Here is a 13,428-nt window from a genome sequence, read left to right on the forward strand (position 1 = left end):
GTGAGCTGAGACTCAGCAGGTGAAGGCATAGACCTGAACTTATCAACCATAAAAACTGTCACAACGCATTTACTTTAATAAGTAAATAAGATATATTTCCTGGCCTGTTTAGAGCATCATTAACTTAGCTAAGGAAAACATGAAGGCAAAATATTGTTGCTCAGAAACAGGAAATATGTCTTCTCATTCCTTTCCTCCTGTTTAGTTTATATAGCCAGACTTTTATGATTTCAAAGAATAATTGGAATATCCTCTCTGTATCAAAGTGATCGGAAACATCTCCGTTATTGTTAGCTTGATTGATTTCCTTTTAGACTGATACTTGCAACATGTGGCTTTTTTGTGTGTGTATGTGTGCTATACTGTAACCTGGTTTTAACTATATGGTCTGGTGCAAGTATTTTATGAAGCTTACAGTTAGTTACCTTAGTGAAATGTTTAAAATTAACATGAAATGAAATGTGAAACATAATTCCAAAAATGTGCCCAATATGACACACTTTATTATCTCTATTCAGAACATGGCTATTGCTGGATGTTGTGGCCATCTTGACTGAAGCATTATGGGTATGACAAATTTATATAATTTCCATTTCTTTAATTGCAGGTTCTGAAGAGTATATTGAATGTAGATAGATGTGTAGCCTTGGAGAGCTTCTTACAGCATACCCAGCAATGGATAGGCATATACAACAAACAAACGACAGATTGCAATGCATTAAGCTAGTAAGTAAACTTGTTCATTTACTCTTGCTCCCCAAATGGCTTGGCTACATGCCAAAGCAATATTGAGGTAAACAGGAAAGCTAAATCTCATCATTCTTCACCAGCACATCTATAATAACATTGGTGTTTTCTCATACATCATTACTGCACTCCTTTGTACCTCACCCACATTCTTGTCTTATCCCACTGATGTCTGAATGTTGTCTTTCATTTATCTTACCACTTTTTTGGATTACTGTTTTCATATAAAAACTACTTTGTTATCGTAGTCTTGTTACCAGTGTTACTTTAGTATGGATAACCAAAATTATTGCTCTGGATGGTGTCACTCTGACTTAAAAAGATTGTGTGAACACTGTTCTTGAGTTTGTCTATCTAGATAGATGTCTTTATTTATTTTGATCATTCTAAAATTGAAAGGTAGACAATTAACGAATATGCTATCAGTAGAAGCTAGTTGTTTTGGAAAAACCTTTAGAAACATTTTTCATATTTTATCGTTGTGCAGTTTAACATTTCATGGTGTTTGGGCTCTCTCAATTAAATTGGAATCTTTCCGTTATAGTTTTTTCTCCATTTTTTTGTATGATTCGTAGACTGATATGGAAGAGGACTATTTTGATGAGAAGTCCATTTTAACGGTAAATTAAAATCAATAAATTTCCATTTTAAGTAACCATTCCTAACACAAAAAAGTAGTTCTTGATTTTTTTGTTATATTATGATTTTTAGTTAGTGTTCTATTGACTGTTTTTGACTGATCAATATTGAAGTATTTTTTGTTTGTTCCTTTAGCACCTTGAAAATCCTGCTACATTTCAAAGTGCAGCACAAGAGCTATATGAATGGTGTACAGATAAACGAGCATTTCAACGACCGTTTGAACAGAGCCTTATGGACTGTTTGACGGTATGTGCAAATCTTCCATAACCTATTCTACTGTATTCATTGTGATTTCATATTTCTAAATTTTGAGATCAAATGAGCTGAATGTATATATTTATGTTCACCAAATATTATGAGCATTTACTAGTTGCTCTTGGTATGGATTGCAGCTTTCACAATAGTTCTTGGAGGGTTGGGTATGAGATTAAGCTCTCACAATAGTTCTTGGAGTGTTGGGTATGAGATTTAAGCTCTCACAATGGTTCCAGCAGGGTAGGGTATGGATTGCAGATCTCACAATAGTTCTTGGAGGGTAGGGTATGGATTGCAGGTCTCACAATAGTTCTTGGAGGGTTGGGTATGAGATTAAAGCTCTCACAATAGTTCTTGGAGTGTTGGGTATGAGATTTAAGCTCTCACAATAGTTCTTGGAGTGTTGGGTATGAGATTTAAGCTCTCACAATGGTTCTTAAAGGGTAGGGTATGGGATTTCAGCTCTCGCAATGGTTCTTAAAGGGTAGGGTATGGGATTTCAGCTCTCGCAATGGTTCTTAAAGGGTAGGGTATGGGATTTAAGCTCTCGCAATGGTTCTTAAAGGGTAGGGTATGGATTGCAGGTCTCACAATGGTTCTTGGAGGGTAGCATATGGATTTCAGGTCTCACAATAGTTCTTGGAGGGTTGGGTATGAGATTTAAGCTCTCACAATAGTTTTTGGAGGGTAGGGTATGGGATTTCAGCTCTCGCAATGGTTCTTAAAGGGTAGGATATGGAATTGCAGCTCTCACAATGGTTCTTGGAGGGTAGGGTATAAATTGTAGCTTTCACAATAGTTCTTGGAGGGTAGGATATGGAATTGCAGCTCTCACAATGGTTCTTGGAAGGTAGGGTATGAGATTTGAGCTCTCACAACGGTTCTTGTATGGTAGGATATGGAATTGCAGCCCTCACAATGGTTCTTGGAGGGTAGGGTATGGGATTTCAGCTTTTGCAATGGTTCTTAAAGGGTAGGGTATGGGATTTCAGCTCTCGCAATGGTTCTTAAAGGGTAGGGTATGGGATTTCAGCTCTCGCAATGGTTCTTAAAGGGTAGGGTATGGGATTTCAGCTCTCGCAATGGTTCTTAAAGGGTAGGGTATGGGATTTCAGCTCTCGCAATGGTTCTTAAAGGGTAGGGTATGGGATTTCAGCTCTCGCAATGGTTCTTAAAGGGTAGGGTATGGGATTTAAGCTCTCGCAATGGTTCTTAAAGGGTAGGGTATGGATTGCAGGTCTCACAATGGTTCTTGGAGGGTAGCGTATGGATTTCAGGTCTCACAATAGTTCTTGGAGGGTTGGGTATGAGATTTAAGCTCTCACAATAGTTTTTGGAGGGTTGGGTATGAGATTTGAGCTCTCACAACGGTTCTTGTATGGTAGGATATGGAATTGCAGCTTTCACAATAGTTCTTGGCGGGTAGGGTATGGGATTTCAGCTCTCGCAATGGTTCTTAAAGGGTAGGGTATGGATTGCAGGTCTCACAATGGTTCTTGGAGGGTTGGGTATGAGATTTAAGCTTTCACAATAGTTCTTGGAGTGTTGGGTATGAGATTTAAGCTCTCACAATGGTTCCAGCAAGGTAGGGTATGGATTGCAGGTCTCACAATAGTTCTTGGAGGGTTGGGTATGAGATTTAAGCTTTCACAATAGTTCTTGGAGGGTAGGGTATGGGATTTCAGCTCTCGCAATGGTTCTTAAAGGGTAGGGTATGGGATTTCAGCTCTCGCAATGGTTCTTAAAGGGTAGGGTATGGGATTTCAGCTCTCGCAATGGTTCTTAAAGGGTAGGGTATGGATTGCAGGTCTCACAATGGTTCTTGGAGGGTAGCGTATGGATTTCAGGTCTCACAATAGTTCTTGGAGGGTTGGGTATGAGATTTAAGCTCTCACAATAGTTTTTGGAGGGTTGGGTATGAGATTTAAGCTCTCACAATAGTTTTTGGAGGGTAGGGTATGGGATTTCAGCTCTCGCAATGGTTCTTAAAGGGTAGGATATGGAATTGCAGCTCTCACAATGGTTCTTGGAGGGTAGGGTATAAATTGTAGCTTTCACAATAGTTCTTGGAAGGTAGGATATGGAATTGCAGCTCTCACAATGGTTCTTGGAAGGTAGGGTATGAGATTTGAGCTCTCACAACGGTTCTTGTATGGTAGGATATGGAATTGCAGCCCTCACAATAGTTCTTGGAAGGTAGGGTATGAGATTTGAGCTTTCACAACGGTTCTTGTATAGTAGGATATGGAATTGCAGCTTTCACAATGGTTCTTGTATGGTAGGATATGGATTGTAACTTTCACAATAGTTCTTGGTTGGTAGGATATTGAATTGCAGCTCTCACAACGGTTCTTGTAGGGTAGGATATGAGATTGCAGGTCTCACAATAGTTCCTGGCAGGTAGGGTATGGATTGCAGGTCTCACAATAGTTCTTTGAGGGTAGGGTATGCATTGCAGGTCTCACAATAGTTCTTGGAGGGTTGGGTATGAGATTTAAGCTCTCACAATGGTTCCAGGAGGGTATGGTATGGATTGCAGCCCTCACAATGGTTCTTGGAGGGTAGGGTATGGGATTTCAGCTCTCACAATAGTTCTTTGAGGGTAGGTTATGCATTGCAGGTCTCCAGGTATTTAAAATGCCAAAAACTGACTATGCTCACGTAATTCTCACGTACGTGAGTTAGATCGGAAATTGGCCAAACTCACGCGTGTGCGTGAGAATGGGTGTTTTTACGTGTGTTCTCACGTAACACAGTACACTTCAAGGGTGACAAAGATAAATGCGTGAACGTGCGTGAGAATGATTGGAACGTGCGTGAGAATGATTGCTTTTAAGTGCGTTCTCACGTGAAAAAGAAACATTGCGTGAGATCTCTTATAGGGTTTTGTGTCCCAATCTCACGTGCGTGAGAATGATTGTTTTTTAGTGCGTTCACACGTGGAAATCGAAAATGCGTTAGATCCTTTATAGGTGTTGTGAAAAAGGAAAATGCGTGAGAATGATTGTTTTTTTGTGCGTTCTATGTGAAAAAGAAACATTGCGTTAGAACCCAATCTCACGTGTGTGAGAATTGTAGTTTTTTAGTTTGTTCTCACGTGAAAATCAAAAATGCGTTAGATCCCGATCTCACGTTCGTGAGAATGATTGTTTTTTAGTGCGTTCTCACGTGAAAAAGAAAAATCTCACGTGGGACGCAAAACCCTATAAGGGATCTCACACATTTTTGACTCCCATGTGCGAAGCACAAAATGGGAGTCTTTGCAGTTAGTGTGTCTGTATGTGTGTGTGTATGTGTGTATGTGTGTATGTGTGTATGTGTGTATGTGTGTGTGTGTGTATGTGTGTCCGACTGTTCCACTGCTATCTCAAGAACCATACATCGGTTTTTGATGAAACTTGGTGCATAGATGCTCTGGGCCAATGCGCAGATTTGATTAGGTTTTGGTAAAAATCCATGCTCGTTAATTACCTAATTTGCATGATAATTAGCTAATTTTTAGCTGTTCTATGACTGTTCCACTGATATCTAAAGAACCACTCATTGGATTTTGATGAAACTTGGTACATAGATGCTCTGAACATATGCGCAGATTTGATTAATTTTTGGTAAAAATCCGTGCATATTAATTACCTAATTTGCATGATAATTAGCTATTTTTTAGTGGTTCCATGACTGTTCCACTGATATCTAAACAACCACTCATTGGATTTTGATGAAACTTGGTACATAGATGCTCTGAACTAATGCTAGGTTTTGATTAGTTTTTGGTAATAATCCGTGGATACTAATTACCTAATTTGCATAATGATTAGTCAATTTTCGGTTTTTCCACTGATATCTCAAGTACTAATCATCACATTTCAATGAAACTTGGTACATAGATGTCATACGACACTGCACAGACCTGATAGTTTTTATGGTAATATCAGTACATATTAATTACCTAATTTGCATAATTAATTAATTTTCAGCATTTGATATAAGTAGTTAGCATTACATTTCAATGAAACTTGGTACTTACATACTCAAGGACTATGCAGAGATTGATTGTTTTCGATAAATATTTGTGCATATTAATCACCTAATTTGCATAATTAGTTAATTTTCAGCTTTTCCACAGGTATCTCAAGTACTAATCATCGCATTTCAATGAAACTTGGTACATAGATCCTTTAGGACTATGCAGAGACCTGATTAGTTTTAGGGTAAATAATTGTGCATATTAATTACCTAATTTGCATAATTAATTTTCAGCTTTTCTACTGATATCTAAAGTACTAATCATCACATTTCAATGAATCTAGAATTATGCAGACCCAATTAGTTTCCGGTAAATATTTGTGCATATTAATCACCTAATTTGCATAATTAACCAACTTTCACACTGATATCTCAGGTACTATACATCACATATCAATGAATGTACATGGATGCTGTAGGACAATAGACAGACCTGAATAATTGTGGGTTAAAATCTGTACATATTAATTACCTAATTTGCATAATTAACCAATTTTAAGCTTTCACACTGATATCTAAAGTACCGTAAAAACTCCAAAATTTCGACCGGTTTTAAATAATTGGTGTTCGATATGTGACGTGTTTTTATAGTCAAAATTAAGGTGCATTTTCGGACGGTCGAATTTTTCAGAATAGAAATCAGCAAATGAAAAAATGGGGATGATAGACAGTGTGCTTCATTAGTTTTTAAAAAATGCAATGTCCGTCAATTGACGTAAACTTCCTCATGTTTCACGGTAAAAGCAAAGGTCGTGGCCGAGTTGTAACTCAAAATCTAAACAAAGTCATCAATCAGTGAGTATTATGACAAGCAAAACAAAACATCAAGACGCGGAGAAGAGGTCAGCACAAAACTAATAGGTCAAAAGACAAAGCTGTCTCGCACTACCTAGAAAAACTTGCGAATGTTCGAAGTACAGGTACCCATTGGACAAAAGATGCATGGAAGTTTAGCAAACTATCTCCCCGACCCAGTGCAATGTATCCGGTTAGAATCAAAGCTCACGTGTCCCTTATTTGAGGGACCAAATTCTGCCGTAAATTCGCCCTTGGATTAAAAAATATAATGGGATTTAAGAAAATAAAATGGGACTTTTAAGGTGTATTTTGGCGTCATTTTTCGGACATTTCAATCAATCCTGCCGGCTAAAATAGAGTCTAAGTTTTACCGTAGTCATTGACGTTTGTCTATTCAAGAGTACACGTGTATGATTTTTATCGTGACTAGCGTGAGCGGGTAAGCTTCCTTTCGAGAATGAGCTGTTATCACTGTGAACAATGTTAAATTATTCTTCAGATGACCAGTTTATTTTTTAAAAACAACTAATTTTTTTATTTAAAATAAATCATGCCGTTTTCGCATCAAAATCCAAGCCAAAATATCGTACTACAACACCAATCTCTTCCGCATTGCGTTCAATAACATTAACATATTTAAATAAGCTATGGTAATTTGAACACGTTGGCATCATCCAGCTTTTTGATTGGTTAATTAGCGATTTGACCTATTTGACCTAAGAGAACATGGCGGATATCCTACAGCATCAAACGTTTATACGAGACCGGAATCATTCGCTTACGATGAAACTAAGTTGACTTTTATTTGTATTTCATAACCATTCAACAAATTTATTTTGTGTACATTATTATAATCACTACTGAGTACAGTAATAATCAACAATTCAGAAACGCAGCATGCCGAGATTTTTGTGTTCGTTTTTATTTCAAACTTCGTTTATTTAGAATATATTTTCGTTACCAATAAAATAAAAATCTCTCAGTCAATCAGAAACCCGGATTCATGCCTTCGAGGAAGGTCCCGTTTGAACGCTCACATCGTGTGTTTTTTTCGTTTGGGGGAAAACTAAAACTGGTCGCAATTTTCGAATAAGAATGAGTCGGCAATTTTTAGTGGAGTCGAAAATTTGTAGGTAAATAAAACACAGAAACCGGCAAATAAACAGGCGGCCGAATTTTTAGAGGGGTCGAAATTTTGGAGTTTTCACGGTACTAATTATTCCATTTCAATGAAACTTAGTATAAAGATGCTCTAGGACAATGTACAAACCTAATTAGTTTGGGGTAAAAATCTGTTCATATGAATTCCCTAATAAGCATAATAATTCATAATTTTTTGGTTCTAATCACATTTCAATTAAACTTGGAGACATAGATTTTCTGTTACATTGCGCAGACCTCATTAGTTTTACACTCAAATCTGGTCATATTAATTTTCTGATTTGCATAATTAGTTTTCAGCTAAGTAATTTCGAATTATATTTAATGTGTCTCCAATACTCTCAGCACATGGGAGTTCTTTCTAAGCTTTCTTTGATTCTTTTTCACGTGAGAACGTACTTAAAAACAATCATTCTCACGCACGTGAGATTGGGACGCAAAACCCTATAAGAGTTCTCACGCATTTTCTTTTCACGTGAGAACGCACTAAAACAATCAATCTCACGCACGTGAGATCGAGATCTAACGCATTTTCGATTTCCACGTGAGAATGCACTAAAAAACAATCATTCTCACGCATGTGAGATTGGGACGCAAAACCCTATAAGGGATCTCACGCATTTTTCTTTTCACGTGAGAACGCTCTAAAAAACAATCAATCTCACGCACGTGAGATCCGGATCTAACGCGTTTTCGATTTTCACGTGAGAACTGACCGGAAACTGTCAAACTCCCGCACGAAAAAGTAATTACGTGACAATGGCTAATTTCCGGCCCAACTCACGTACGTGAGAAAGACGTGAGAATGGTCAAAATTTTGACCTATAAATAACTCAGGTCTCACAATAGTTCTTGGAGGGTTGGGTATGAGATTAAGCTCTCACAATGGTTCCAGGAGGGTAGGGTATGGATTGCAGCTCTCACAATGGTTCTTGGAGGGTAAATTATGGGATTTCAGCTCTCACAATGGTTCTTTGAGGGTAGGGTATGGAGTTCCTGCAAACTTGGTACATAAATTGGAAAACATGGGACCTTGATGCATGTTATTTAAAATGACCAACTCATTTCATTTACTGATTCAAAATGACTGACTCATTTCAGTTTTATTTACTATTAAACCAACATGGTCTCTGTCTTGACATGGTATGAATTGTTGATTAATATTTTGTTTAGCTTTTACCAAGGTAGCAGGAAGGATCTATGTGGCGCCCTCTATAGTCCTGGATATATTAATGAATTTTCTTTATAATGAAATCACTTCACCTGCCTTAAATTTATTATTCAGGCACTCAACTACTCTTCAAAACAGTTCAGTAATTCAAAACATTGTGTTGACATTTTTGGACGAAAAGTTATTTGTAGAATGGTTTTATGAAAGAAGAGCTAGTAGATGTGTGTCTTGCATATTACTGCAGTAATACTATCATCTTTACATAGTCACACTTTGTCTTAAAATATGTGTGATTTTACGCATGATTTTAACAAGATCTCCATCTCATAACCCAGATTGCAGGATTACCACCCCTTTGATATAATGGAAGAGTCTAGCTAAATTGAAGTCTTCAATTTCAGATTATGAATTTTATCTCATAAACTAGTATTATTTGTATAGCAAAATAAAACTAGTAGCAAGTGAAAAAATATATATGTAAATAAAAAATGAATAAAAAAATTTGTCGTAATTGTATTATCATCATACTTGATCTCCTGTTGGCATCCTCTTCTAGAATATCTGTTCATGCATAATGCAATTTGGCTTTGGGCTGCTAACTTCATAAACACATTTACAATGTAATGAGAACAGTTGTCAATATCGTCACAAAACATATTTTGTGTCTCTAAAACTGCTAAATTGCATACATTTTTGTAAAAGATAAGTTTTAATATAATTTGTAAAGATTGTTATCACTGATTGGCATCATTCCAAAATTGGTAAATAGTATTGGTTGTGAATGTGTTTTTTCAGTCAGAAATCTGTTTTGTACATTTGTGTGACTGATATATATTTTAATTTAATTTTTGCTGATTGATAAATCTTAAATAGAATGCATTGGATTTTTATGCTAAACAAACACATGCAGTATTTAAGTCATTATTATCGACAAGTCAAATTTTACACTTGTACATCTCAGAAATTGAAAATAATCCACCTGCAAAATGATATAAAGGTCAAATTCTAATTCTTATTTGAGAAAATAAAGTAGATAGGAAAGTTAGGCATTTTCATTTAAATTGACAAGCTGCTCTTGTATTCAAATTAATAATCATGGTTCACTCAGAAGTGTCTTGTGACATTTACATGAAGGTCATGCAAAGAACATTTATGAGACTGCTTAGGTTAGGGGTAAGTAGTAACGTGCTTCCTAGGTTATATGAGAAAGTAAACAATAGACTCCTTATGTTGTGAGCAATGAACTCTGTTACTATCTCTAAAATTGCAAACAGTCTGACTACCTAAGAGCAAATAATTTCACAATTATTATGTTTGATGCTGACATGGGAATTATAATATTAATAATATCATCTTTACAGCATCATTAGAAATACATTTTTTTTCTATCAGTTAATAGCAATATATGATAATAAATGAAAAGGTTGGAAAAAGTCTGAATGAAGAAAGAAAAACAAGATGTCAAATATTACGAATCAAGAGAATGCTCATATTTTAAAATAAAAGAACTGTGAATAAAATAACCATATAGTTTAAATATTTTTTGTTATATAAAATTGAAATTCAAATTTGTAAAATAATAATTTATATTATTTTATGTTAATCATGACAGGATTTGGTGAAGTAACCCCAGTTATATGGAAATATGTTTTGAATAACAAAGTTTTTTTTTTCACAAAGATGTAATTAAATTATAATTGTGTCCATAAACATAGTTCCATAATTAATTTCACAATATGTCTGTCTATCAGCTTTGTATGTATTATAATAATCAAGAATTGATTCATTCATGATAAAAAAATAACATGTCATTTTGAAAAAGTATGATTTTATGGTATGATTTATTATCGAACATATGGACATGTTTTATACAAGGCTCTTTGGATACATAAGAAATGACTATTCAATTAAATTTAGGAAAACAAGGAAAATCTTTTCATATCTTGTTATTTGGTCACTTCTAATTTGCATCTAGTTTAACTATAAAAGTAAGAAATACATTTATTTAACAGTGATGGTTGTTGCACACCAATGGTTGTTGCACACCGGGTGTTTGAATGTTATGTAAATAAACAATGTATTTTACACATGTTGTGTAGTCGCTATAAGTCCCATATCAAACAGGACACAACATGACTGTAATCACACTTCAAGATAAAATATTCATAATAAAGCTGGACTAGAAAAAAACATGGAACAGATGTTCAGTAAGACAGGTGTGTACATCCAAACAGTTTAGTTAAAAAAAAAAGATTGAGTGAATCATGGACTTTAGTAAAAAAAAAATATATTTACAAGTGCCATTCATTTCTTTGGTTAAATTTGTTTAATGCCAATTCCATGTGTGAAGGAATATTTAATAATTAGTATAATTAATTATGAATGACTACATTGCATTTTGAACAGATCTTCTGAACGTAAAAAACGTTTATAGTTTACTCCAAAATAATGATACAGGTGTGTTTATTGGGATTATTATGGAACATAATTCTATTTACTCATCAAAGATGCATTAGTAATTTTTACATATAATATTATTATATTTGTAGGTTGTAAATTATCGAAAAGTGCTAGACGTTCTGCATCCTGTTTTTGTAGGTGGCCCTGCATCATGTCTTTGTAGGTGGCCCTGAGCCATGTCTTTGAAGGTGGCCCTGTGCCATGTCTTTGTAGGTGGCCCTGCATCATGTCTTTGTAGGTGGCCCTGAGCCATGTCTTTGAAGGTGGCCCTGTGCCATGTCTTTGTAGGTGGCCCTGCATCATGTCTTTGTAGGTGGCCCTGGGCCATGTCTTTGTAGGTGGCCCTGCATCATGTTTTTGTAGGTGGCCCTGGGCCATGTCTTTGAAGGTGGCCCTGTGCCATGTCTTTGTAGGTGGCCCTGCATCATGTCTTTGTAGGTGGCCCTGGGCCATGTCTTTGTAGGTGGCCCTGCATCATGTCTTTGTAGGTGGCCCTGGGCCATGTCTTTGTAGGTGGCCCTGCATCATGTCTTTGTAGGTGGCCCTGTGCCATGTCTTTGTAGGTGGCCCTGCATCATGTCTTTGTGGGTGGCCCTGCATCATGTCTTTGTGGGTGGCCCTGGGCCATGTCTTTGTAGGTGGCCCTGCATCATGTCTTTGTAGGTGACCCTGTGCCATGTCTTTGTAGGTTGCCCTGTGCCATGTCTTTGTAGGTGGCCCTGCATCATGTCTTTGTAGGTGGCCCTGCATCATGTCTTTGTAGGTGGCCCTGTGCCATGTCTTTGTAGGTTGCCCTGTGCCATGTATTTGTAGGTGGCCCTGGGCCATGTCTTTGTAGGTGGCCCTGTGCCATGTCTTTGTAGGTGGCCCTGGGCCATGTCTTTGTAGGTTGCCCTGTGCCATGTCTTTGTAGGTTGCCCTGTGCCATGTATTTGTAGGTGGCCCTGCATCGTGTCTTTGTAGGTGGCCCTGGGCCATGTCTTTGTAGGTGGCCCTGTGCCATGTCTTTGTAGGTGGCCCTGTGCCATGTCTTTGTAGGTGGCCCTGTGCCATGTCTTTGTAGGTGGCCCTGCATCATGTCTTTGTAGGTGGCCCTGCATCATGTCTTTGTAGGTGGCCCTTCATCATGTCTTTGTAGGTGGCCCTTCATCACGTCTTTGTAGGTGGCCCTGTGTCATGTCTTTGTAGGTGACCCTGTGCCATGTATTTGTAGGTGGCCATGTGCCATGTATTTGTAGGTGGCCCTGGGCCATGTCTTTGTAGGTGGCCCTGGGCCATGTCTTTGTATGTTGCCCTGTGCCATGTCTTTGTAGGTGGCCCTGTGCCATGTCTTTGTAGGTGGCCCTACATCATGTCTGTAGGTGGCCCTGTGCCATGTCTTTGTAGGTTGCCCTGTGCCATGTATTTGTAGGTGGCCCTGCATCATGTCTTTGTAGGTGACCCTGGGCCATGTCTTTGTAGGTGGCCCTGTGCCATGTCTTTGTAGGTGGCCCTGCATCATGTCTTTGTAGGTGGCCCTTCATCATGTCTTTGTAGGTTGCCCTGTGCCATGTCTTTGTAGGTGGCCATGTGCCATGTCTTTGTAGGTGGCCATGTGTCATAACTTTATTGGTGGCCATGTGTCATATCTTTCTAGGTGGTCCTATATCCTGTTTTTTGTATGGTAGAACTACGTCAACTTTTCATGCATACTGTTATTCTGATTACTGGTGTGAGGTGCCATGGCGTGACCCTTGTTCTAGCTTCTGCAGACTTTACATAAAATAGTGTCACCATATTAAATGTGCTGCCCTGTTAAGTATTTTGAACGGTGAAACAATCAACAAAAAACACATGAATATGATTTGTTCAAATCCTTTTCCATAAAATAAGTTGCTGCTGCGTGACTCCCTAACAACCCAAAATACAAATTGTCACTGCTACCAACGTTGTTGACAGTAAACAACCCTGTGACGTTATAAACATCTATTGTTCAGCATCACTTATGTACGCTAGCTTTGAGTTTAAAGGGAAACCTTGACAATGAAAGAGGGGATTACACTGCACTGACCACTTTGATGGTTTGATTGGGTTCATCTCGGTCAGATCAGATAAATTTAGACATTGTGCTGACGTATATAGTGGATAGAATTTGTTGCTTATCCAAACATGAGTAAATATGAGTGACATCT

The 13,428-nt window shown here is 37.5% G+C and overlaps 1 protein-coding gene across 1 annotated transcript in view; it reads left to right on the forward strand.

Moving 5' to 3' along the window:
* Positions 1 to 13,428, forward strand: part of LOC146731473 (zinc finger MIZ domain-containing protein 1-like) — a 175,795-nt gene that overhangs the window by 161,820 nt on the left and 547 nt on the right. Inside the window, exons 4-5 of the mRNA XM_085493796.1 lie at positions 608 to 726; positions 1,522 to 1,635. Of these exons, the coding sequence (XP_085349922.1) occupies positions 637 to 726; positions 1,522 to 1,635 (204 nt within the window). The 5' untranslated portion in view covers positions 608 to 636. The remainder of the gene's footprint in view (positions 1 to 607; positions 727 to 1,521; positions 1,636 to 13,428) is intronic.

This window comes from Saccoglossus kowalevskii, chromosome 19 (assembly GCF_978046115.1).
Source record: "Saccoglossus kowalevskii chromosome 19, keSacKowa6.1, whole genome shotgun sequence".
Lineage (NCBI taxonomy): Eukaryota > Metazoa > Hemichordata > Enteropneusta > Harrimaniidae > Saccoglossus > Saccoglossus kowalevskii.